Raw genomic sequence first — 25135 nt, 5'->3', positions numbered from 1 at the left:
TTTTGAGAGGGGGGGAGAGGGAGGGTCAGAGAGAGAGAGAGGGGACACAGAACCCGAAGCAGGCTCCAGGCTCCGAGCTGTCAGCACAGAGCCCGACCTGGGGCTCGAACTCACACACCGTGAGATCATGACCCGAGCTGAAGTCGGATGCTTAACCAACTGAGCCACCCAGGCGCCCCTGTCCTGGCTACAAATCTAAGGGTAAAATCACTGGGTTATTTGGTAACTTAATGTTTAACCTTTTGAGGACCTGCCAAACCGTTTTCGAAAGTGGTCTCACCATTTTATATTCCCACCAACAGCCTGTGAAGAGTTCTGGTTTCTTCACATCCCCCTTCTTGTCGTTAACGTTGTTTTGTGGTTTTGATATGCATTTCTCCCGACGACGGTGAGCAGCCTTTCATGTTGCTCAGCCGTCCGTATGTCTGGAGAGGTGCCTATTTAAATCCCTATTTCTTAATTGGGTTGTCATTTTGTTGTTACGAGCTCTTTGTACATTCTGGCTGTAACTCTGACTGTGCTTCGCAAGTGTTTTCTCCCATTCTGTAAGTTGTCTGTTTATTCTCTTGGGTTGTTTGAAATAACCGTTTCCAATTTGCATGAAGTCCAGAGAGATCACTTGCACTTCGGGCGTTTATGCAAGCGAGTATTGCCTAACCCAAGGTCACAGAGATCTAGTCCTGTTTTCACTGAAGAGTTTTATGGTTTGTGACTTACAGTTAGGTGTGTGATCCATTTTGAGTTGATTTTTTGTGTATGGAGTGATGGAGGGGCCCTTGCACATGAAGATCCATTTGGCCCAGTATCCTATGTGTTGAGAAGTCCGTTCTTTTCCCATTGCACACTCTTGGTGCCCTTGTGAAAAATCAGCGGAACCTAAATATGAAGGATTATTTCTGGACCCTCAGTTCTAGTCCATTGATCCCTATTTCTGTTCTTAGCCCAGTAGCATCCTGTCTTGATTACTGGAGGAATTATTGTAGGAAGCTTTGAAATTGGGAAGTAGAAGTCCTCCATATTTGTTCTCCTTTTTCAGGATTGCCTTGGTGCCTCAGAGTCCTTTGCATTCCATAGGGATTTTGGGATTAGCTTGTGAATTGCTGCAAAAAAGCCACCTGGGATTCTGATTAGGAATGGTGCTAAATCGGGGAGTGCTGGCATCTTGACAATGGAAGTTTTTTAATCCAGGAACATGGGATGTCTTTCCACTTATTTGTGTCTTTAATATTTGTCAACGACATTTCATACTTTTCACTGTACAACTCTAGGACTCCTTTTGTTAAACTCAGTTTTAAGTATTTGTTTTTCTGATGCTATTGTAAATGGATTCTTTTCCTTTTTGGAGTGTTCACTGCCAGTGTATAGAAATGTATCCTGTGACCTCGATGGACTCATTTGTTCGTTCTAATAGGTTTTTAGTAGATTCCTTAGTGTTTTCTATAATACAAGATCATGTCATCTGCAAACAGAGCGGCAGATGGGTATACCTTTTCTTTCTTTTTGTAGCCTAATTGCCTTGGCCACAATATTCTGTACAATGTTGAACGGAAGTGGCAAGAGCAGGTATCTTTGTCTTCTGATCATAGGGGTTGATAATATTCATTCTGCTACCATTAGGTATGATGTTACTGGTGGCTTTTTTATGGCTGTCTTTGTCAGGTGGAAGGAATTTCCTTCTTTTCCCAGTTTGAGTGATCTTATCACGAAAGGGCGTTAGGTTTGGTCAGTTACTTCTTCTGCGTCTATGGAGGTATTCCTGTGGTTTTTGTCCTTTATTACGGTGTATTACACTGATTTTTTGAAAATATTTATTTATTTTTGAGAGAGCGAGAGGGTGAGTGAGCAGGGGAGGGGACAGAGGGATAGAGGGAGAGACAGATTCCCAAGCAGGCTTCACACTGTCAGCACAGAGCTGGTCATGGGGCTTGAACCTGTGAACCGTGAGAGCATGACGTGAGCCGTAACCAAGCGTCAAACGCTCAACTGACTGAGCCACCCAGGCACCCTCACGCTGATTTCCTTACATGTCGAACCAACCTTGTATTCCTGGAATAAATCCCCCTTGGTCATAGCGTATAATCTTTTTTACCTGTTTCTGGATTATGCTCATGTGTGTTTGTGAATTGTTATATCTTCCTAGTGAGTTGACCATTTATTATGTAAATATATCCTTTGTCTCTAGTAACAAGTTTTGTCTTAAGGAAGGTCAGTTTTGTCTGATGTTTATATTTATGCTTATTCAGCTCTTTTTGGTTAGTGTTTGGATGGGTTATCTTTTCCATCCTTTCACTTGCAATCTCTTTGGGTCTCACCCTTCTGTTGTATCTTTTCTGTGCTTTCTGTTGTCTGTTCCTCCCTTGTTACCGTATTTCTTGGGGGCGGAGGCAGGAGCACAGGACACTGGGTGGGCATCACAGACATGGACTCTGCTCCCTGCCGCGGCCCCGTGTGGCGGTGAGGGCTCGGCACGTCCTCCCCTCTCTCTGGGCTTCCTGCCTGTCCCCACTCGAGGACAGGCCTGTCCCCTCACAGAGCCCGTTTCCTGTGTCCCAGGCACCACTCATGCTGCCCCACTGGCCTCATGAGTATTTGTCCCCCGGGCCGACCTTACTCCACGCTTGAAAGTGTCCGCTGCCCGTCGCTGCTCTGTCCGTTCTCTGGCCCTGCTCCCTACGCGGCTCACCTGCAGCGTTTCGCTGCCTGGGGGTTTCCTTCCAGCTTTCTGCAGGGGGCTGTCATCAGGTGGGTCAAACCCGGCAGCAGAACCCCAGCCTTTTGTGGCCTGCACCCTGATCAGCCATGAGAACCCCCAGCTGCCTCCCTGTGCGGTGGGAAGTCCGTTAACAAAAGCTTAATTAATGGGATCATTAAGCTTTGCAAGTGGGTCCCTCCCATGGAGTGTGCCCCCTCCCAGCCTGGCTGCATCTGTTGGGTGATGGGACCCGGCCTCTCCGAGGAGGCCTTGGGGGCAGGCTGTCGGCTTCCCAGGGGTCATCAGGCCTGCGGGAGTAAAACTGGGGATCTGCTTCCGGGGCACAGGGCGGGACCAGATAGACAGACATGGATGGGAGCCCCCTCCGGTGGGGTGTGTGCCTGCGGTGATGGAGGTGTGGACAGAGGATCTTCCCGGGTGCTCAGTGTGTCTTCTCCGCTAGGAGGCCGCGGATTTCCAGGTCGAGGTCAGGGGAGAAATGGTGCCCCAGGTAGAGGGACCAGCAGCAGCAAAGGCCCGGAGGTTGGAAGGGACAGAGCACAGCGGGGTGTTGGGGAGAGGGTCTGTGTTCAGGGAGCCCAGGGGCCCGAGGGTTGGGATCAAGGCTGGCCTCGTGTCTGCTGGGAGAGCCTCGGCTGACAGGAGGCAGCTGGGCCCCAGGGCTTTGAGTTTGGTGAGGCCTGCCCTCTAGAAGAGGAGCGGGTGCCAGGGACCTTCCAGCTCTTGAGAAGAGGCACCAGGAAGTGGAGGAGAGGCCCCACCCGGCTTGGGGATTTCACGCGGGCTTTCCACATGCCTCCTGTGGACCTGCTGCCCTTGAGGGGCCTCGGGCCGTCCCCAGCCTGCCCTGGCTTCTGGGATTCCCACCGGGCATGCAGGAGGCAGTGGGGAAGCTCATGGGGGCCCCGGGCAGGGATTGTCACATTCCCAGGGAGTTGAGTCCGGGCAGCCAAGGGGGGTTTGGGACAGCAGCGGGGCCAGCGGGACCTGCCACTCACAGGTGTGTGGCAGGTGAGTCTTCCTCCTCTGGGCCCTGTTCCTCTCCTGGACACAAGAAGCCTCCCGTGGGCAGCGAGGGAGGAAGGGTGGGACGGTGGCGTTCTGCTGGTGGCCAGGGCATCTGGGTGGGTGGGAAGCAAGGGTCCCAGGAGCTCCCGTCCACAGCCACTGCCCTTGTCCGCATCCAGGCACGGAGTTTGAGTACACGGACTCGGAGAGTGAGGTCAAGGTGCGGAAGCGGTCGCCTGCCGGGCTGCTGCGGCCCAAGAAGGGACTGGGGGAGCCGGGCCCCTCCCTGGCCGCGCCCGCACCCAGCGCCCGGGGCCCCGGCCCCGCCGGCCCCGACAAGGCCAAGCTGGCGGCAGAGAAAGGGCGCAAGGCCCGCAGGCTACGGGGCGCCAAGGAGCCCGGCTTCGAGGCGGGGCCCGAGGCCAGCGATGACGACCTGTGGACAAGGCGGCGCAGCGAGCGCATCTTCCTGCACGACGCCTCGGCCGCGGCTCCGGCGCCCAGCAGCGCGGCCCCCGCGGCCACCAAGCCCAGTCGCTGCGGCAAGGGTGGCCCGCTGAGCCCTCGAAAGGACACCGGCCGCGCCAAGGACAGGAAGGACCCCAGAAAGGTAGGGCCCTCAGTGCGGGGGTGGGAGCAGCGGGAGGGGGCCCCGAAGGCGGGCCTGACTCCTCCCAGCCACGGGCCCCTGGAGCCCCGCCAGCAGCGGGCGTTCAGACCCGGCCTCAGAGCGGCTCTTACTTCCCGTCTCAGGCTCATCCTCACGTGCGAGTGAGGTGCAGGGACCCCTGAGTGCAGTTATCGAAACACCGGACACCTCCATTTGTTTCTTTTTTTTTTTTTTTTTTTTTTTAACGTTTATTTTTTGGGAGGACACAAGTGACAAGCAGGGGAGGGGCAGAGAGAGAGGAACGGAGGATCTGAAGCTGGCTCTGCGCTTACAGGCTGACCTCAGCGAGCCTGATGCAGGGCTCGAACCCATGAACCTTGAGATCATGACCAAGCCAAAGTCGGCCACTCAACTGACTCAGCCACCCAGGAGCCTCTTAAATTTTTAAATGTTTATTTATTTTTGAGAGAGAGAGAGAGAGACAGAGAGAGACAGAGAGAGAGAGGGAGCAGAGGAGGGGCAGGAGAGAAGGAGATACAGAATAGGAAACAAGCTCTGAGTCAGCACAGAGCCTGACGCAAGGCTCGAACTCACGAACCATGAGATCGTGACCTGAGCCAAAGCTGGACGCTCAACCGACCGAGCCACCCAGGCGCCCCTATTCAGTTTTGAGAGAGAGCGTGCGCACAGGTTGGGGAGGGGTAGAGAGAGGAGAAAGAATCCCAAGCAGGCTCCGTGCTATCAGCATGGACCCTGATACGGAGCTTAATCCCATGATCCATGAGATCATGACCTGAGCCTTAGTTGGATACTTAACCGACTGAGCCACCCAGGCGCCCCTAAAATGCTTGCTTTCTAAGAACCATAGGACAGTCAGACCCTTCTTGCACTGGCTGCTAGGAAGCCACCCCCTTTGGTTGGTTGCATTCAGACCTCCCCATCCCCGTCCCCGATGGAGGATGATCTCTCAAATACCGGTGATGTTCTATGTAGGAAGTCGAGAAGAGGGATGAGGCTTGGCACTGATTTCCCGGTGACAGGGCTAGTGGGGAAGTGGCTGTCTTCCGGTGTCGTCCACAGTGATTGGTGCCCACCTGTCTGCCCACAGCTGAAGCCCTCTCAGGTTTCTCCGGGCCTTGGAGGGAAGGTGCTGGAATAGTGTGTACTGCTCATGGTGATCACACCAGGTGGTCTGAGGCAGGGCCCAGGCCAGGTCCCACCCCTTGAGCACCTCTACTTCAACTGGTGAAGGACAACTCCTTTTCTCCACTCACGACACTTCTGGCCCCGACTCCCCGGGCTTGGCACAGACCCCGCAGGCAGAGGGCCCGGCCCCCACTCTGCGCGCCAGTTCCAAGTTCAGGTTGTCACCTGTGCTTCTGGCAGACGCACCAGCTGTGTACTGGGGGTTCCCAGGACCCGCTTCTCAGGGTCTGTAACTCGCCAGGGGGCCTCCCAGAACCCCTGGGAGGCACTTCACTTACTATTACTGTTTACTAGAAAGGATACGGTTCAGCAACAGCCGGATAGAAGACATGCCCAGGGCAAGGGATGGGGCAAGGGTGTGGGCGTCCGTGCCCTTTCCCGGTGTGCCGCCTCTCCAGCACCGTCACCGACCTGGAAGCTCCCCAAACCCCGTCGTTCAGGGTTTTATGGAGGCTTCGTCACGTTGGCAGAATCAGTTATTAACTCAATCTCTGGACCCTCTCCCTGCCCCGGAGGATGGGGGACATTGGAACTCAAGAGTTCCTGGCTTCTCCTGGCTTGGTGTTTCTCGTGAGCCACCCCCGTTCCGAGGCCAGCTAGGGACTTACCCACAGTCGCCTCATTAGGACAAAAGACTCTCCTGTGATCCAGGAAATTCCAAGGGGTTCAGGAGCTCTTTGTCAGGAACCAGGGGCAGAGACCAAGTAGATATTTCTTACTGTGTCCCAACAGAGTGCTCACAAAACCCTGCGAGGTAGGTTACTCACGTTAACTGCGCAGGTGGCCTTGTAACTTGCCCAAGGTCACGGCAGCTACTGAGCATCCCAGCTAAGCTTTGAACACCCGCCCCGGGCCACGCTGCCCCCTGGGCCCTTTGCCAAGTTATGGTACCTTCTGCTGGGGAGAAGATCGGGGGCTCACCCAATCCCAGCCTTCTGATGACACAGTAAGAGACTAGAACAGGAGAGACTAATTGCCAACAAAAGAAATCAGATGCCAGTGAAGCCACCACAGGAGCAACCACTGTTCGTAGTGTTTTGAGACCCGCTTTTGTATCCTGCTTTTTTAGACTTGGATATTCCCACTTGCCATCAGCCTTATTTTACTTTCTTTTTTAATCAGTGTTTCTAAATGGCTGAATAACATCCCTCCATCTGCACCCACCCCTTGGTTTTCGTTCTCCGCTGCCATCAACCATGCGGTGATTGGGTTGAGGATGATATTTTTCTGCCATAATGACCGTGGCAGTGACCATGTCTGTTCTGGGTACAGAGCTTGTTGGAGTTCTTTCCTTACTAAAATAATAGTAAGTTTCCCAGAAAAGGGCTCTCTCATCACTGGGAAAGAAAGAGGTCTCAGTGATACCTGATAATAACACTGCCTTGGAAGATACAGAAAAGGAAGCAAATACAAGTCCACTCAGAACTTTGCTTGCTGTCCTCTGCTGGCCCCATGTGCACAGCTGCGAAGGTAGAGGCCATTCAGTGAGCTGTCCGTTTCCAGCAGGTGTTTGTGGAGGAAGGTTGTTCCTTCGACCCCCTGGATGCCTTCCGATTTCAGAAATGTGAACGGGATTAAGGCATGATGCATCAGAAACAAGAAAATATAATCATACATGTCTTTCCCTCTCCCAAATGGGGATCCAGACTGAATACCTTCTATCCCTGTAACACTGTCTGTTTTGACCCTTATAATGCTGTTTGCTGTGAATGTCACTTGTCTGATAGGAAGTTGTGACTTCCGCTGTGGTCTCGGTAACATTTGTCCAGTGTTTTTTTTTATATTAATTTCCCACATCCTCCGGTCCTTTGACTTGGTTGTTTCAGGAATGTGTCTTTTAAAAAGCATAAAGTTACCCCTTGCCCCCTGCCGCCCACCTCCCCTGGGTCACGGAGATTATAGTCTGAGCTTCCTTCTGGCGCCAAGTATCCCCACTTTGTTGTCCTGGCCACAGCGCCCCCTGCCTCTTCCTGGAGCAGGACTCTCAGACGCTGTGGCAAAGCTTGTAACTGTATCTGTAGATGCCCCAGTGTTTCCCTGACAGGCCGCAGGACAGACAGGTTGTTTCCAGTGCTTTGCTCTGATAAACGAAGCCATGCCGTGGGGTTGGACTGGTTTCGAGGCTGGCGGGGACGAGTAGCGGCCCCTTCACCCCACCGTGGGGGGCGGGGCTGAGCGCAGAGAATCCGCGGGAGCCTCCACCCGGCCCTGTGGTGGGGGCAGGGAGCAGCGAGGCTCAGACGGGGTGGGCGTGGCCGAATGCGGACCAATACGCAGCGAGCGGCCCCTTGCCCCTTACCACCTGGGGGCGGGGCTTGGAGCTGGGGTGGGCGTGGCTGAGCTCAGAGTTACTCAGGCACGCCCCAAGTGACCCGCCGCAGCCGAAAGGGTCTTCGGCCTTCTTCCAGGAACGTGCCTGTGGGACCACCCGGCACCATCCTGGCTTTTTGTGGCTTCATTTGGAAGCGTGTTAAAATGGAGGCAGCCGATGCATCCATCACCGGGTTGTGGCGGGGGGGGGGGGGGGGGGGGGGCGGTTGAATGAATGGCGCCCCCTCCCACAGCTGCACATTGAGCAGCTGTTAAAAACAAAGCTAAGCAGTCTCTATATCAGACCTGCTTGGGAGGGAAAGTTGCAAAGCAGGACATTTGGCAAATTCCCATTTGTGTTAAAAAAATACCGTTTGTGCACAAATGTATCTTCATAGCCTGTGTATTTACTTCGTTGTATGTGCTTTTGGAAAGCTCTGGAAGGGTACACCACACAGCCACTAGTGACTCTAGTTAGCGCTGTGCACTTGACAGGATTCATTGGAGAGGAAGTTGCACCTATATGCACTTTGGTGATTTTTTTTTTTTTTTTTTTTTTTTTTACAATAAGCAACGTATAGTAATAATGAAGCAGTTAAGATGAAGAAAAGATGAAAAACAAACGTACTTGGGGGAGGGGAGGGAAGGGGTTTCGTTCCTTTCCCGGGATGGTGAGGACGGCCTGTGATGGCACCTCTGTTGCTTCCTCCCCCAGAAGAAGAAGGGGAAGGAGGCCAGCTCAGGAGGGGCGGCGCTGCCCCCGCCCCGTGTTCCCGCCCTGCCCCCAGAGGCCCGGGCGCCCCACACCAGCTCCCCGGCCACTGCCAAGAGGAGCAAGGCCAAGGCCAAAGGGAAGGAGGTGAAAAAGGAGGTGAGGCTCGCGGTGCCCCAGAAGCCAGGTCCCCATAGGTCCCTCCCAGATGGGGCATGCTGGGCGTGCCCACCCCCCACACCACCTTGTCCCCAGCAGGCTGTTGGGTTTTTTTTTAATGTTTATTTTTGAGAGAGAGAGAGACAGAGCATGAGTGGGGGAGGGGCAGAGAGAGGGGAGACCATCCGAAGCAGGCTCCAGGCTCTGAGCTGTGAGCACAGAGCCCCATGCGGGATTAGAAACCACAAGCCATGATCATGACCTGAGGCGAAGTTGGACATGCAAGTGACTGAGACCCCAGGTTCCGCCCCCTCACCCCCCCCCCCCCCCAATGTGTGTCCGGAAGTGCTGCCTCAGCCCACGCAGGCCCTGGCCACTCGGGTTGCTTGCCGATCTCACGGACACCACCCCCTCGGCCCCGCACCACTCACGTGGCAGATGCCCCTGCAGCCTGACCGAGACTCCGGGGTTTCCAGGGAGGGTCCCAAGCAGCGGGACTTGCACGGCGTGCCCCGAGCCGTGGGTCTGCTGTGCTCTGTCCCCAGAACCGGGGGAAGGGGGGAGCCGTGAGCAAGCTGATGGAGAGCATGGCTGCAGAGGAGGACTTTGAGCCCAATCAGGACTCGAGCTTCTCTGAGGATGAGCACCTGCCACGTGGTGGGGCTGCGGAGCGGCCACTAACTCCAGGTAAGTGCCCTCGATGCCCTGTCGGCTCAGGCCCAGAGCGTGTGGGGGGGTGGCTGGAGGTCCCCCTGGGGAAGCAGTGGGCAGGGGCTGAGCTACCCCAGGGAGTGGGCATGTGCAGGGGCCCTGAGGTTGGGTGGGGGCATGGTATCTGTGGTAAACTGAGAGAGGCCGGCTTGGCTCTGGTTTAGTAAGCTGGGTGGGGGAGGAGGGAGAGGCAGCCGGCCCCATCTCTGGGCTGTGGTCACAGTTTGCCCTAATGAAAATAAGAAGCTGTCCGCGGCTGCAAGTAGATGAGGACAGTCGGACTGGTTTTGAAAAGTGCTTTCTGACTGCTTTGTATAGAATGACTTGGGGGTGGCCCTGAGGGGGACAGGAGTCCAGGTAGGGAGGCCCTTGTGGGGATCCGGTGAGCGGTGGTGACAGGGGCAGCACGGAGGGAGATGGGGTGGGTTTGAGCACGTCGCGAGGGAGAGAGGGGCTGTGTGAGCAGACCAGAACGAGTGAGTATGGGTGGTGGTGGGGTGGGCGTGTAGGGGGAGCAGGGAGAGATCACATGCCACACTTTGCTGGCTGGAGTCTGGGGTGCCTGGAGAGCACCCGGGTAAATGACATACACTTGGCACCTGGACCCAGGGGTGTGGAGCTCTGAGGAGAGACTGAGGATGTGAATTGGGTGGGGCGGGTGCGGAACAAGAGGATGTGCAGGGCTGGGCAAGTTAATCGCCTGATTGGGAGTGTATCAGTCAGCTGTTGCCGTGTAACAAAGAGTTACCCAGTGGTAGCTGGTAGTAGGTATCCATTATGGGTCTCAGTGGTCTGTAAGGCAGCCGGGCTGACCTCGCCTGGGCTTGTTCCCACAACAGCAGGACAGCTGGAGGTCCACGGACGCAGGGTCAGCTCCACTCCGGGGCCGTTTACCCCCTGGGCCTGTGGGTGAGCCGGGGCGTGCTTTTCCTGGGGCCGTACTGCCAGAGGCTCATGAGGGAAAGTGGCAGCTGACCAGACCTCTGGAGGCCTAGATTCAGAATCAGTATTTGATCACTCCCACCCTTGTGCCATTGGCCGGAGGAAGTCTCACAGCCATACTCAGCGACAAGGGGTGGGTGTCCACTCTGCCCATGGGGAGGCTGCGGCAGGGGTGTGCGTGCAGGCAGGAATGAAGAAAGAAGTGGGCCAGCCAGCGAGCTGTGTGGGTCATGACAGGGTGGGGCCGGGTTCAAGGTCTCACAGGGCAGGAGGAGGGAGCCCTGGAATCCAGAGCAGTGTGGCCAGTCTGCAGAAGGAAAACTGGGGGAACATCTGGTGTGGGGGTTCCGGAGGGGGTGGCCTCTAAGCTGGGGGGGGGGGAGAGCCAGGTTTCAGCTGAGGACAGGTGAGGAACGCGGAGAGCCTGGCCTGAAGTTTGGCCAAGGCGGGGATTGGTTTCCACCACGACACATGGCATTCCAGGAAGAGAAAACACCAGTGGAAAGTCCTAGAGGTCTGGTGGGAGAGGCAGCGGTGGACGGGCTGACAACCTGGGGCCTCACGCCCAGGCCCCAAGGATGGTGGTCTTTGGGTGGAGGAGGGGTGGCTTGTGTAGGCAATCACACTTGGTTCACACCTGCCTGGGATCTCTGCAGGAGCCTGGGCCAGGAGGGAGGGGCTGCGCACGCCTCCTCCCCCCCACATGTCCCTGCAGGGGGGCATCCCTGCCACCCGGCAGGCCTGGGGGAAGGGAGGCGCTGGGCGCCGAAGGAGGGTCTCTCGGCTGCCCCCTGGCTCCAGCCCTGCCTCCCTGCATGTCCCCCTGCAGCCCCGCGCTCCTGCGTCATCGACAAGGACGAGCTGAAAGACGGCTTACGTGTGCTTATCCCCATGGATGATAAGCTGCTGTATGCCGGGCACGTGCAGACAGTGCACTCGCCAGACATGTGAGTGGGGGCCTGGGCGGGGGGCGGCACTGGCCTCAGAGCCCGCGGACCCTCCCCCAGTCCAGGGTCCAGGGGGCCTTGCTGGGCCTCTATGGGCGGGTTGCTTTGCTTCTCTGAGCTGCCACTGCTTCTCCCTAGAACCAGGTGAACGGTGCCCGGGAGGGCGGTGCCTGCTGAGGGAGGCCCCCAGTGGGCGTGGCCAGCCGGTCTGTGCCGGCCTCTCTTGGATCCGAACCCCCTAGCTGTACAGATGAGGAAACCGAGGCCCAGAAGGGGAGAGCCTCGCCCCAGGTTCAGACCACACGCCAGCAGCTCCCCAGGCTCTGGCGTGCCGTCCGAGCGGCCTGGGAGGCAGAGCTGGCGCCGCTGGGGCCGGTGGTTGAGGTGCAGGGTTCCTCCGGGAGGGGCCGCTGTCTCCGTCACCTCACACCGCGCCTGCCGTGGCCTTGCAGATACCGTGTGGTGGTGGAGGGCGAGCGTGGGAACCGGCCCCACATCTACTGTCTGGAGCAGCTGCTGCAGGAGGCGGTGAGGGGGGCAGGGGAGGCGGGGCCGCCGGGCAGTTGGGGGCCGGGCTGTTCCCGGTCACCCCTGGCGCTCAACCCTTCGCCCTCGCAGATCAACGACGTGAGGCCGGCCTCCACGCGCTTCTTGCCACAAGGGACCAGGATCGCAGCCTACTGGAGCCAGCAGTACCGCTGCCTCTACCCGGGCACCGTGGTCCGAGGTGAGGCATCCTCGGCATCCCCCCACCCCCCCGATCCTCCCCCTCATCCCCCCATTTCCTCGCGTGGCTTCCGGCAGGGCCGGCCCGGCGCTCCGGCCCTCGGTCGGCTCTCGGCTGCGCTGGCTTCACACCCAGCTCCTCGGGGACGGTGTCGCGCCAGATTAACAGATCCTGCCGTCGGGGGAACTGCTCTCATTTCCCATATGGGGACACGTAGGACGGGGCCCCCGAAACTGGCTTGGGTCACGTGGATTTCGTCAGTTGCTGTGAGTCTCGTCCTTGAGCCTGGGTCACGTGCTCGTTCCCGACACCAGCAAGTGAGGTTGGCTTTCTGATTCCACTTGTGACCCGGGAGAGGAGACGGTGGCCACCCCAGGAAAACCGGGGTGTTGTTAGCCAAGTAAGAGATGGGAAGCAAGGCTGACATAAATAACAGGTGCCCCAGAAGCTGCAGGTGTTGGACAGAAACCACAGATCCTCACACGGTGCAAAACTGACATTTCCAAGAGCTGAGCTCTGGATGTTCGTTCTTCAGACAAACAGCCAGATGGCAGATACGGTGTACCCGCTGCGGCCCGACATCCACACCCACCCAGGAGGTGGAACACAGATGCCGGGCAGGAAGTCTCCCCCCGCCCCCCTGCCCCAGAGAGACCATGGCAGGGTCACTCTTGGTCCGTCCCCTGGGGATCACTCAGAATTCCATCTCTCCAGCTCCTGTGTTTCATCCGCGTCTTTCTCTTCCTTGTTCCGTTCCCTCGTTTCCATGGAGAATCTTTCTGTAGCTTTCTGAGAGAGGATCCTAGGAGGTAAATCCCTCTAGTACACGCATGCTTGAGATCGCTTTATTTTGGCATGTTCTTAAAAGATAGTTGAGCTGGGGATAAAGTCAAGGTTGGAAATAATTTTCAAAGTCACTGTGCCTTTCGTTTTTATCTGGCTGTCGACGTTGTCTAAATTTGATGTCATTGTTAAAACTACATCTTTGTATGAGACCTGCTTTCTCTCTGGAAACTTTGAGGGTGTTCTCGTTATTCCTGGATCTGGAATTTCATGTGGGTTTGTGTGTGTCTGTACATGTGTGAATATGTGTGCGTCTGTCTTTGTGTATGTCTGTTTTTGTGCATCTCTCTATGCACGGATGTGTGTGTCTATGTGTCTGTGTCTCTGTGTGTTTGTGTGTGTCTGTGTATGTGTGTGTGTGTGTGTGTCTGTCTGATGTGTGTCTGTGTATGTGTCTCTGAGTGTCTCTGTGTGTGTGTTGCTGGGTGTTTGGGGCCTGAGGGCTTTGTGAAGCAAATTTCCTTTGTTCTGGAAACTCCGTGTGTGGCTCTCCAGGAGCCACTCCCTGTCCCCTGCCGCCCTCCCTGGGACCGTGTGCTGGCCTGCAGTGTCTGTTATCTTTATTCCTATCGTCTGTTTCTTCACCTTTTTGTTCAACCTCTCGGGAGGTTTCCTCAACTAACCCCGACCTTCTGGCCCTTCCATCTACTGAAGTTTTGAAATTCCTGCTGTCGTGTAAGAAATTCCTAGAGTTTTTTCTTATTCTCTGCATGTTTTTTCCCCCCCAACTTTTTGTGTCCGTCTTCTTGTTTTTATCCGATTTTGTTTCTTACCACATTTGCTGGTATCCGTGTTCTCTTTTCGTAACCTTCGCGGAAAAAGGACTGTTTCCACGTTTGGGTTTCTGCAGCTCCCTTTTCTCCTGACTTGCCTTTGCCGTCTCTTCGGGGGTTCTGTGCTCTTCAGCCCCCTGACCTCTCTGGTCCGTGTCTGTCTCGTTGAGAGGCTGGCCTCTCGGGTCAGGTGGTCTGTACTAAGCAGATTGGAAGGCCTGTGCATCGACAGGCACGTTTTGTGGCGACCCCTGGTCCCTATACCCGTGGCTTCCTGCCACCGGCCGACAGACAGTCCTTGGGGTTCGGGGACCCACCTAACTCTCCTGTGCCCCAGGCGTAAACCCTCACCCTGTCTGCTGTTGGGGTCCCCTGACCCCTGCCTGCAGAGGCGCTTGGCGCCTCTTGGGCCCGAGCCTGGCAGGGCTCCCTTGTGAAGCAGGCCCCCTTCCAGGCCCCCAGCAGCAGGGGAAGCCCTTCACCGTGCAGGTGGTGGTCTGGGAAATGCCCTGCTCCCGCAGTCGGCCACTGACCCACCAGGTCCGGCCTGCAGGCTTGCCGCCCCTGCTCTTGCTTCGCTGTGCTCTCGGGAGGGATTTGGGAGCGAGTCAGGACACACGCTCGGTGGAATGGCAGGCGCCAGTGCTCCTGCTGGACCACGAGACTCTAAGACTCACATTCTGTACCACTGGATACGTGCCGCTACACATCCCAGGCCCGGAGCTGCTCCCCGGCTGGTTTCTGCTCCCCTTTTGCCCTTGTGGGCACCGGAGAGCGGGGGTCCGCTGGCGTCCTTGACCCTGCCCCTCTGCCAACAGGCTTGCTAGGCCTCGAGGACGACGGGGACCTGATCACAGTGGAGTTCGATGACGGGGACACAGGGAGGATCCCCCTCTCCCACATCCGCCTTCTGCCTCCCGACTATAAGATCCAGTGTGAGTGGTGGTCCTGTTGCCCTGGCAGGGGTGACCCCCATGTCCACACCGGCTCCCCTGCGGGCCCAGCCCTGGGCTCTGGCCACCGTTGCAACCGTTTGTACCCGTGGGATGGAAATGGCAGGAGCCACGGGTGGGGCTCCCACAGTGGGCTTGGGGGAGGGGCTCCCGGGCTCCCCAGGTCTGCGTCCCCGAGCAGTCCAGGCCGTCGAGGCTGGTCAGGCACCCTTCCCGATGGTTCCAGGCTTCACATGTCCACGAGAGCACGGAGTTCCTGGCTTTGTCCTGAGCACCCAAAGATCCCATTCCCCGTGACTGACCAATACGAAGCTCAGCTTTAAGGAGGGAAATGACTCTTCCTGGGGTCCTACATCTAGTTAGAGGCAGAGCCAGGACTTGGACCTCCGGGGGTCTGTGGTTTTGAGCATCCTCCAAGTGGGTTATAGAACCCACGAGAGTGGATCTTTGCTCACTCCCACCCAGTCCATTCATTCGGGGACCCCTGTGGAGCTTTTTGTGCCTGCAGACCCCTGAGCTGCGTCCCTGCAGAGGGAGTCCCCCTCTCCAGCTGCACAGGCCCTCCAGGCAGGCCGAGCGGATTCAGCCGCAGGGCCTTCCGGTCCCTGTCCCCCACGATGGATGATGCTCTGGTGGCTGGGAGAGCAGAGACCCAGGCCTGAGCCACCGTGTCCCTCTCCCGCAGGTGCGGAGCCGTCCCCAGCCCTCCTGGTGCCAAGTGCCAAGCGCCGCAGCCGGAAGACCAGCAAAGACACCGGGGACAGCAAAGACGGGGGCACGCCAGGGTCCGAGGAGCCGGGTACCAAGGCACGAGGGCGTGGGCGGAAACCCAGCGCCAAAGCCAAGAGTGGTACGTTAGCCCCAGCTCTGCCTCGGCCGAGGCACAGGGGCAGGTGCAGGCATGGGGGGGTGGGGGTGGGGACTTGCTGCGGACGCGGGATGCCGTGGGGTCTGCGCGCAGAGACTGCGCCCCCCCCCCCCCCCCCGTGGGAACTCAGCTGCAGGGCCACTCGGACCCTTTGATAGAGTGGGACACTGAGGCTCAGGGAGTCAGGGTTCATCTGCCTCGGGCAGAGCTGACTCCTGGGCAGCCGAGTTGGTTCACGCCAGAATCCAGAGACAGGTGCTAAGAGCTGAGGCTGCCAAGGACCGCTTGGGGGTCACCACCCGTGGGATGACAGCGATGTGAGAGTCGCTCATCCTGCGCCCAGAGCGGGCAGCGTCCAGGCCCAGCACCCGGTCACCGCAGAGGAAGCAGCAGGGCCAGCGCAGAAACCGGGCTTTTGGGCTCGGGAAGCCCCTTGCTGCCCTGACCTCACGTAAGCTTGTTCCTTCTCTCTTCTAGACAGAGCCGCCGTCCTGGAAGAGGGGGGCCCGACAGAGGAGGTCCCCAGTACCCCGTTGGCCCTGGAGCCCATCAGCACCCCAGGCTCCAAGAAGAGCCCCCCAGAACCCGCGGACAAGCGAGCCAAAGCCCCCAAGGCTCGCCCGGCGGCCCCGCAGGCCAGCCCCGCCCCGTCCACCTTCACCAGCTGCCCGGCTCCTGAGCCCTTTGGGGAGCTGCCGGCCCCCGCTGCGGTCCTGGCCCCCACCCCCCTCGTCACCATGCCCATCGCCATGCCCGCCACCCGCCCCAAGCCCAAGAAGGCCCGGGCCGCGGAAGAGGCGGCCGCCAAGGGCACCCGGAGGCCCGGGGAGGAGGCCGAGCCGCTCGTCAAGCTGGACCACGAGGGTGTGACGTCGCCCAAAAGCAAGAAGGCCAAAGAGGCCCTGCTTCTGCGGGATGACCCCGGAGCCGGGGGCTGGCAGGAGCCCAAGGGCCTCCTGGGCCTGGGCGGCTACCCGCCGGCCACAGGCAGTGGCGAGCCCAAGGCCGCCCGGCCCAAGTCCGGGGACGGCGACCTGGCCCAGGAGCCCGGGGCCGGGCTCGAGTTCGAGGACTCGGGTGAGCCCAAGAGCCCGGACAAGGGCCAGGCGGAGCAGGACGGGGCCGAGGAGTCGGAGAGCGGCGGCAGCAGCAGCGACAGTGGCGGCAGCAGCAGCAGCTCAGAGACCGAGGGGGAGGAGGAGGGCCGGGGCGGCGGCGGCGGCCGGAACTGTAGCGCCTCCAGCTCCAGGGCGTCCTCCTCCTCGTCCTCGTCGTCCTCCTCCTCGTCCTCGTCCTCCTCGTCCTCCTCCTCGTCCTCGTCGTCCTCCTCCTCGTCCTCGTCCTCGTCCTCCTCCTCGTCCTCCTCCTCGTCCTCCTCGTCCTCCTCCTCGTCCTCCTCGTCCTCCTCGTCCTCCTCCTCCTCCACCACGGACGATTCTTCCTGCAGCTCAGACGACGAGGCGGCACCTCCCGCCGCGGCCGGCCCCTCGGCGCCGCCGGCCCTGCCCGGCAAGGCGCCCAAGCAGGCGGGCAAGGCTCGCTCCTCTGCCCCCTCTCCGGGCAAGAAGGCCCCGGCGCCCCCGCCCCAGGCGCCCCCGCCGCAGCCCGCGCAGCCTCTGCAGCCCAAGGCTCAGGCCGCGGCCAAGAGCCGACCCAAGAAGAGGGAGGGCGTCCACCTCCCCACCACCAAGGAGCTGGCCAAGCGGCAGCGCCTGCCGTCCGTGGAGAACCGGCCCAAGATCGCCGCCTTCCTGCCGGCGCGGCAGCTCTGGAAGTGGTTCGGCAAGCCCACCCAGGTAGCGGAGGGCGGAGGGTCCGGACGTGGTGTTCTCTGGCGGGCCGGCCCCCCCGCGGGCCCCCCCTCGGGCCCCCCCTTCCTCCGGGCCCCCCCCCCACGGGGCGGGTTGGGGTGAGGCGGGGGACCCCGTCTCATCCCCGGGTCCCCCGAGTCTCGGGGCGCCCGAGCGCGCCCCCTCTGCCGGCTCGAAGCCGGGTCCTCCGCGGAGCAGCGCCGCCCTCGGTCTCGGGTGCCGGCCCCTCCAGCAGGCGCCCGGTCGCCCCGCAGGGGGTCTCAGAACCCGGTGGCCCCACAGCCTGTCTCGGTGGGGGCGTCGTGTGTAGCGGCACAACGGCTCCAGGCCTCGGGCTGACCGTGTGGCGACCCCGGCAAGAGGCACTTGCTCCCCTCTGATGGCAGCGGAGGGCCGGGGCGGTCTCCCTGCCTGGCTGGCTCGGGTGCCCCCCCCCACCCACGAGCTAGCCAAAGGGAGAAGGTTCTGGTGGGGTCCCGTGGCCGCCTCTGTAGACAGGACGGTTCCCCAGAAGGAGCCCTGCCAGCTCACCCGTGTGCACCCGCGGCCGCGCACCACACGCGTACCTGTGCGCGCGCACAGGCACCGTGAGGCTCCCGCGTGCAGGTGGGGAATAGCCCCTTGTCCACGGGTACGGCTCACAGGTTCGCCCGCGGTGCCCGTCTCCCTGGCCCAGGCCCCCTGAGGCCACACCTGAGGTGGGCTTGGCGTGATGCCCCCCCGCCGGGTCTGTCCCCCCTCCAGAGAGGCTTCTCACCAGGGCAGGTGTGGGGAATTGGGGGCCGACAGTGATGAGCTTGGGGGGGCGTCTGACCGTGCACCTCTCGGGACCTCAGGAAGCTGCTGGTGTATTCGTGTTGTGTTAGCTCCCTGGGTTCAACGAGGCCGGAAAAATTGGGGGGAGTTCTGAAGACCCCAGCTCGGGGGTTTCCGTCTAGGTGTTTTTTGGGGCCCCCTGTGCCAGTGACACCAGGGGCAGTGAGAGTCCCCCAGAGGGCTCCTCAGAATGGGGGTGCAGAGCAGGACATCTGGCAGCAGTCGGCACCCACTCTCCTGAGGGCGTCCCTGCTTTTGAGGCACTAACTTGGACCTGGGGCAGACGGCCTGCGTCTCTGACGCCGCGGGGCATAGGCTGTCTGAAGTTAAGCCCACCTGGATCGCTGGCCCCGGATGAGAGCTCCTCTCTCAGCAGGGCCACCGCCGGGGACGGCAGAGTTGAACATGTAGAACCTTCCCCGGCTCTCCTGACCCAGCCCCCTGGAGCTCTGATCCCAGCAGGTGCTTTATTGGGATGGATCGAGGAGTGACCGCTTCTGAGCTGAAGGCGGCACGTCCTTGCCGTCTCGCCTCCACCGTGACCGACTCGTTCCGTATTTTAGCATCTGCCACTTGCAGATTTACTAGTAATGCCCAGGTTCTTACTGCTGCAGCGGGCGGAGCACAGGGCGGAGCTTAGTGGCCACTTTAACAGAAAATTCCAGGCTTCGGTACGGCTGGAGCCCAGGGGTTTGAAGGGCCGTCTTCAGACCTCCCTGTGGGTCCACAGTCCAGGCTTCCGTTTCCCCTTCCTGCCTTTGCGCTGGTCTCCTGCTCAGACAACCCTTCCCTCCTGGCAGCAAGCAGCCTCAGTGGCTCCCGGGTCGGAAGCGACGCTAGAGAGGAAGTATCTTTTTGCAAGGGGTTCAGGCTAAAGCTGATAGAACACTCTTGGCTCGTGTGCTGAGCCCGCTTCTGAGCCAGTCATGATACCAGCGGGAGGGCAGGACGTTCGGGGTGTCCACACCGAGTCCTGTGCTCGCTGCAAGGGCGGGATCAGCCCCCCCGGGGGGACCACGTGGAGTGAGGCGGCTCTGTGAGAAGGGAGTAACCGGCGGGTGCCGGGCATGTCACGGCGGCCAAAGAGGAGTCGGTGTAGAAATCTTAGCCGTCCTCCTCACCTCGAATTTATTTTCAGCCTTGAGCTGAAAAGTGAAAAGCATTTGCGCAGTTCACGGGACATAGCAGAAATCAGTGACGAGGACCTCTGAAAATCCATCACCACCAGGGAGCCAATGAATTCAAAGTAGAAAAAGCGCTTGTTGGAGAAAGTTGGAAATTGGCACGTGGTTTTCTCCTGTTTGGGCAAATTGGCTTTGCGTCATCTGGCAGCCGATGTGAAAATGGCGAAGTGATTTTAGATCTTGGTTTGAAGAGAGGATACGCCGGGTCACCAGAGGGCAGAGCTTTGCAGAGGCCTGGATCCTGGAGGTTTGGCCCTAGGGACAGTGACAGGCCCCAGAGCTGCCCGGGGCTCTGATGGGTTTGGGGTCCTGATGACAGGTCTCTTCCCTCCTCGGAACCCACGTGTCTGTCCCCATGCTGGCCCAGGCCGGGGCACTGAGCGGGCTTCGGGAAACGTTTGTCGAGTGACTGAGAAAAGCCCGGCACGCGATGGGCCTGGCAGATGCGAGTCTGGTGCTGGCTCCTGCGGGCCCCGGACGGACTTCAGGGGCTTCCCCTGGGGTCCGGCACCGTCCCCGTGACGGCCCTCAGCCCGCGTCCCCTACTCCGTCGCCCCTGGTTCAGGCCACTTAGGTGGCCGACTCCCAGCCCCACGCTGCCTGCGGGGACGTAGAACGAGGCTGTGCAGCGCGTGCCCTGTGGCCCCGGGGCCCGAATGGCGTGTGCCGGCTGTAGGGGGTGGAGCCGTGCCCTCTGTCCGGAGGCCAAGCTGCGAGCCCCTGGGCTTCCCTGTCCTGTTCCCCACCAGCACTGTCTGGAAACCGCCAGTCCACAGGGGGCTGCTGGGCCCAGGGCATGGCCACTGCGAGCCCCGTGGACCGCAGGTGCGGGTCTGCCAGGCGTGTGCCTGCACTACTCCAGGACGGGGAGGTGCAGGTCCCGAAGGTTTTTTGTTTTTTTAATGCTTATTTTTTGGGGGGGGGGGGGGCGGGGGCAGAGAGGGAGTCACAGAATCCGAAGCAGGCTCCAGGCTCTGAGCTCTCAGCACAGAGCCCGACGCGGGGCTCAAACCCATTAATGGGGGGGAGATCGTGACTTGAGCTTAACCGACTGAGCCACCCAGACGGTCCCGGAGGTCCCTCTTAGCTGAGGTCCTTGGTGTTGGTAAAGCCCCTCTTGGACACCCAGCATGGAGAGGGGAAGGGGTCCTCCCCAGTTAGAGCAAGCAAGGGGCCTCCTCCCTCCCACCCCACCCTCTGCAGAGCCCCAGGGTTTGGGGACCGGCCCGGGCCTCCCTGACACGCGTGTCCCACAGCGCCGCGGCATGAAGGGCAAGGCCCGCAAGCTCTTCTACAAGGCCATCGTGCGCGGCAAGGAAATGATCCGCATCGGGGACTGCGCCGTGTTCCTGTCGGCCGGCCGCCCCAACCTGCCCTACATCGGTCGCATCCAGAGCATGTGGGAGTCCTGGGGCAGCAACATGGTGGTCCGCGTCAAGTGGTTCTACCACCCCGAGGAGACCAGCCCGGGCAAGCGCCTCCATGAGGGCCAGGTGAGGCCGGGGCCGTGCGTGTCACGCCGGGGAGCAGTGGCCCCACCGGCCCTGAGGCTGAGGCCGGGGTGCTCGGCTCTGGGGCCTGGGGCCGGGCTCACCGCCGCCCTGTGTCTGTCACACACACAGCACTGGGACCAGAAGTCCGGCCGCGGCCTCCCCGCGGCGCTGCGGGCCTCCAGCCAGAGGAAGGACTTCATGGAGGTAGGGGGTGTGGGCTGGAGGGCGGGCCACCTCAAACCTGCACGCAGCCCGGTGGGGGCTGGGCCTCCGACCCCCCCCCCCCCCCCCCACATCCGACCCTGAACCCCATGTTTGCCGCGCTCGGTCTCCCCCGTCGCTTCTGGGCCCTGATCCTTCAGGGCTCCCACTCCGGCTCCCTCTTGGTCTCGGAATCCCAGCCTCCGTCTCTCCGCCTCCCTGGGGGGGTTGTCTTTCTCTGCCTTGGCCCTCGGTGCTTTCTCTGATCCTGTGGGTCCTGGATGGGGGGAGGGCGTCTTCCCCGTCTTCCCGGGCCACCTGCCCTGAGCCCGCCTGCCACGCCCGCAGCGTGCCCTGTACCAGTCCTCGCACGTGGACGAGAACGACGTGCAGACCGTGTCGCACAAGTGCCTGGTGGTGGGCCTGGAGCAGTACGAGCAGATGCTCAAGACCAAGAAGTACCAGGACAGCGAGGGCCTGTACTACCTCGCGGGCACCTACGAGCCCACCACCGGCATGATCTTCTCCACCGATGGCGTGCCTGTGCTCTGCTGAGCGCCCGCGCCCTGCCCGCTGCCTCGGACCCCGAGGGCCGGCCCGTCGGGGGCCCCTCGCCATCACTGCCACGTCTCGGGGGCTGCGTGCATGCAAGTGTGCCCTGGGATGCCCTGGCGTGCGTGAGTGTGTACATGTGTGTGCCCGTATGCATGCACGTGTGTGCGCACATGTGCACACATCTCCGGCCCCCTTCACGACCCCCTCGGTGCCCCCCCCCCCAGACGGGGTTCCTCTCAGCTATCAGGGTATGGCTCGGCCGGGCCCCCCTCAGGGGCTCCCCTCCAGCACCTTGTAAGCACTTGGCCAGGCCAGCCCCCTCCCCCCACCCCCAGGCGCCTCCGTCCGAGGCCCGGCGGGGATTCGGCAGGGAGGGGGTTTCCAGGGAACCGAACTGACGTGGGTTCTGGGGTTCCCGCTGCTCGTGGGTCCGGCTCCTTGTGCCAGACCCCTCCCTCGGCACGGAGCCCACTCCGAGCCTCCCGCCGTGAGACGGGGGGGGCGGGGGGCCCGATGCCCGCCAGCCTCCCCAATCAGGCCAGGCCTGCTCTGGGCACCGGCGGGTGGGGGGGCCGGCCTCTGCCCACTCAGGACGGCCTGGATGGGGCGAGACAGCCAGGTGCCAGGCGGGGGGTGGGGGGGCTGCCCTGAGGGCCCCTCCTCCTGGTCCAGCCCCTCACACTACAGACAACCCCAATGGTGCTGACATCCTTGTCCCGGCCACACCCGGCCCTCCCGCCCAGGCCTCGGCCAGCCCAGAGGGCGGCGGTAGTGGGTCACCTGTACAGTTTTATTGTACCAAGAGACTCTCCTCGCCCCTGTATCATACGCCTTTAAATGGAGTCCACTTTTTAATTATATATATAAAGATAAATATATATAAATATATATAAATATAAACTTTTTAAAACTGTGAAAAAAATAGCTATGAAATTATAAAAAAAAAAAAGCAAACATTCTGACGTGCAGAATATTATTTTTTATTTCCTATTAGATTGTGTCTAGCACCCAGCTTCACGCACCCCCCCCCCCCCCTTGTCCCAAGCACACCCCACCTGCCCACCCTGCCCGGCCCAGGTGTACTGTACTCGCCCCCAGAACGGAGAAGCGGTTAGGGAGAGCAGAGGCCGAGGGAGGGAGGGAGGGAGGGAGGGAGGGAGGGAGGGGGCCGGCAGGGCGCAGTGACCCTGCTCCCGCGGTCGGCCCCGGCCCCGGAAAGCACTTACCAGCCCCCGCGCCTTCCAGGGGGACGGGAGGCCTCGTCCAGACAATCTTAAGGGAAGGAAAAGCCAGACTTCGGTTTTGTTTTTTGGGGGAATTATTGGTTTTTTGTTTTTTTTTTTTAAGTTTCTTTTGGAATTTTGTTTGTTGGCGAATTCTGTGTGATCTTTTTCATAAAAAAAGGAAAAAAGAAAAAGTTATAATCGGAGAAATACCGTCGTCTGGAGTGGTTCATTTCAAGGGCCGTGGGGGTGGGCGCAGGGTGCTGGGTGGCGGTGCTGACCTTTCAGGGCCGCGAGCTGGGCGTCCCCCTGTACAACGGCCACTGGGCACGTGGGGCTGTTTACACCCACGCTAATTGAAATGAAGGGAAATGAAAAGTTTCTCGGTTGCCCCGGCTGCATTTCCAGTGGTCAACAGCCAGAAGTGGCCAGTGGCTACCGCGGGGTGGCTGGGATACAGAACGTGTTCATCAGGGCGGAAAGTTCTCTTGGCTGGTGAGAGGCCAGAGGGCTTGCACCGCCCGTTTCTTCCTTGAAAATGCCAAGATGAGCACTCCCAGCCGCACCCCTACCTGAAGACCACAGAATGAGGACGACGCTGAGGGTCTGAGTGGCCCTGAGCAGGTGTGGAGACGCAGGCACGGCAGGGGCTGGGGGGAGGCTGGGCCCTGCTTCTGGTGCTGCTACCCACTCCTGCCCTGAGGTGAACTTTCAGCCTGACCCCACGGGTACCTGCCCAACCACCCACCAGAGGAAAGGTTCTGATGGTTCTCCCGCTTCAGAGAAACGCAGTCACACAACAGGAGGAACAGTGAACTGGCGCCACCTGGCGGTCCCTGTGGTATCGCCTGGGGTCTCGGCTCTCCCCACAGCTGCCCAGGACGCCCACCTGGTTCCCAGAGTGATGGCTGCCCACTGGGCCCAGCGGGTGGGTCCCCGAGGCTGCAGGGCTGCACAGCCTCTCGGAAAGCCAGCTCCCCTGCCCCAACCCTCCTCCAAGGGACCTGCATCAAAGAGCGGACCAGCTCCACTCCTTGGGGGAAACTAAGGCACCAAACGGTACAGGAAATGGTTCACATCACACGGATCGGCTGCACGGCTAGGACTTCGGCCCAGAACACGCAGCCCCCAGGTCCCAATTCTGAGTCCCTGCAGGCAGGGGGCAAGCTGCACCCCCCCCCCCCCCCGGCCATTCAAATGGGTGGGATGCCACCTTTTTCCCTGACCTGACCACCAAGTTGTGAAAGCCCAAATGCTTCCGGGTCCCGTGCCGCCGTTCACCCCTACCAGGTGCGTGGAGACCCGGCTATGAGACTGACCCACCCCCATCCACCCCCTACGATCTCCCCCCCCCCCCCCCCAGCCCAGGCGGACAGGGCCACTTTCCAGGTGAGAAGAGGGACGTCCCGGCCACCAGGACCCCTTCCCCCACGATGGACGAGCAAGGTCGGGGGGCAGCCCCCACCCACACAGACACTACTCTGAGGCAGCAGCTGGGGAGTTTCTGCCTTCATCTTTTAATGGCCAGTGCGGTACAGTTAGTGGACGGACGGGGGGGTGAGGGGGAGACAGGACACAGGGGCGGGTGGTCACAGCTGTGCCGTGGGGGTGGCAGGGCAGACTCCTCTCCCCTGAGAAGCCTGACTTTGTCAAGACACTCCAGAAATCCCTCCGCTCAGGGCACTGGGCCAGCCCGGGGCTTGAGGGTCCCGGCTGAGGAGGGACCCCCACAGCTCCCTACTTGCCAGGGACTCACGTCCCTCCTTGGGCTGCCCTGGGTGAGGATCAGTGTCTGAGAGAGAGACTTCAACCAGAGTGTGCCCCCTTCCGGCGTCACAGACAGACGGGGTGGCCAGAGAAGCAGACGGGGGTCTCGGGGCAGGCACAGACTGCCAGGCCTGTGGCATCAGGTGGGCGCCAGGGTGCACGGAGGTGGATTTCGGCGTGGGGTGGGTGCGCCCAGACCGGTGCGGAAGCTGCGGTCATAGACAGGTGTAGACCGTGGTCTGAAACCATTCAGACCCAGGGCTACGATTCCCTCCCGGCAGATGCGTTTTGTTCGCAAGAAGCAGTGTTTACGAACAGACGGACAGGGACAGGCCCTCTCCGCTGAGGACCTCTCATGTTCATGAGGAGGGCCCCTGGTGGAGGAGGGCTGGGGCCGGGGTCCATGGGTGAGGGGCACCAGGAGGGGATACCGGCTGGCAGTCTGCTCTCCTGGCCGGGAACGGCTGCGACCCCAGAGAGGGCACTTGTCTGGCGACAGCTGGGGCCACCGGACACAGACAGAAGGTGAAGGACAGGCCGGAGACACGACGCAGAGCACAGTGCTGGGTGGCTCTGGGGGGCCGGAGGGCTCGGCAGAACCCT

The 25135-nt window shown here is 60.3% G+C and overlaps 1 protein-coding gene across 1 annotated transcript in view; it reads left to right on the top strand.

The window, feature by feature from the left end:
• Positions 1-22975, top strand: part of TNRC18 (trinucleotide repeat containing 18) — an 87119-nt gene extending 64144 nt beyond the window's left edge. The window contains 12 exon segments of the mRNA XM_058709874.1: positions 3901-4331; positions 8563-8718; positions 9264-9405; positions 11201-11318; positions 11771-11846; positions 11937-12045; positions 14480-14596; positions 15300-15464; positions 15960-17278; positions 20550-20786; positions 20916-20990; positions 21336-22975. Of these exon segments, the coding sequence (XP_058565857.1) occupies positions 3901-4331; positions 8563-8718; positions 9264-9405; positions 11201-11318; positions 11771-11846; positions 11937-12045; positions 14480-14596; positions 15300-15464; positions 15960-17278; positions 20550-20786; positions 20916-20990; positions 21336-21542 (3152 nt within the window). The 3' untranslated portion in view covers positions 21543-22975.
• The last annotated feature ends 2160 nt before the right edge of the window (positions 22976-25135 follow it).

Source organism: Neofelis nebulosa, chromosome 18, assembly GCF_028018385.1.
Source record: "Neofelis nebulosa isolate mNeoNeb1 chromosome 18, mNeoNeb1.pri, whole genome shotgun sequence".
In the NCBI taxonomy this organism is placed as follows: Eukaryota; Metazoa; Chordata; class Mammalia; order Carnivora; family Felidae; genus Neofelis; species Neofelis nebulosa.
This window is presented reverse-complemented; position numbering and strand designations above follow the sequence as displayed.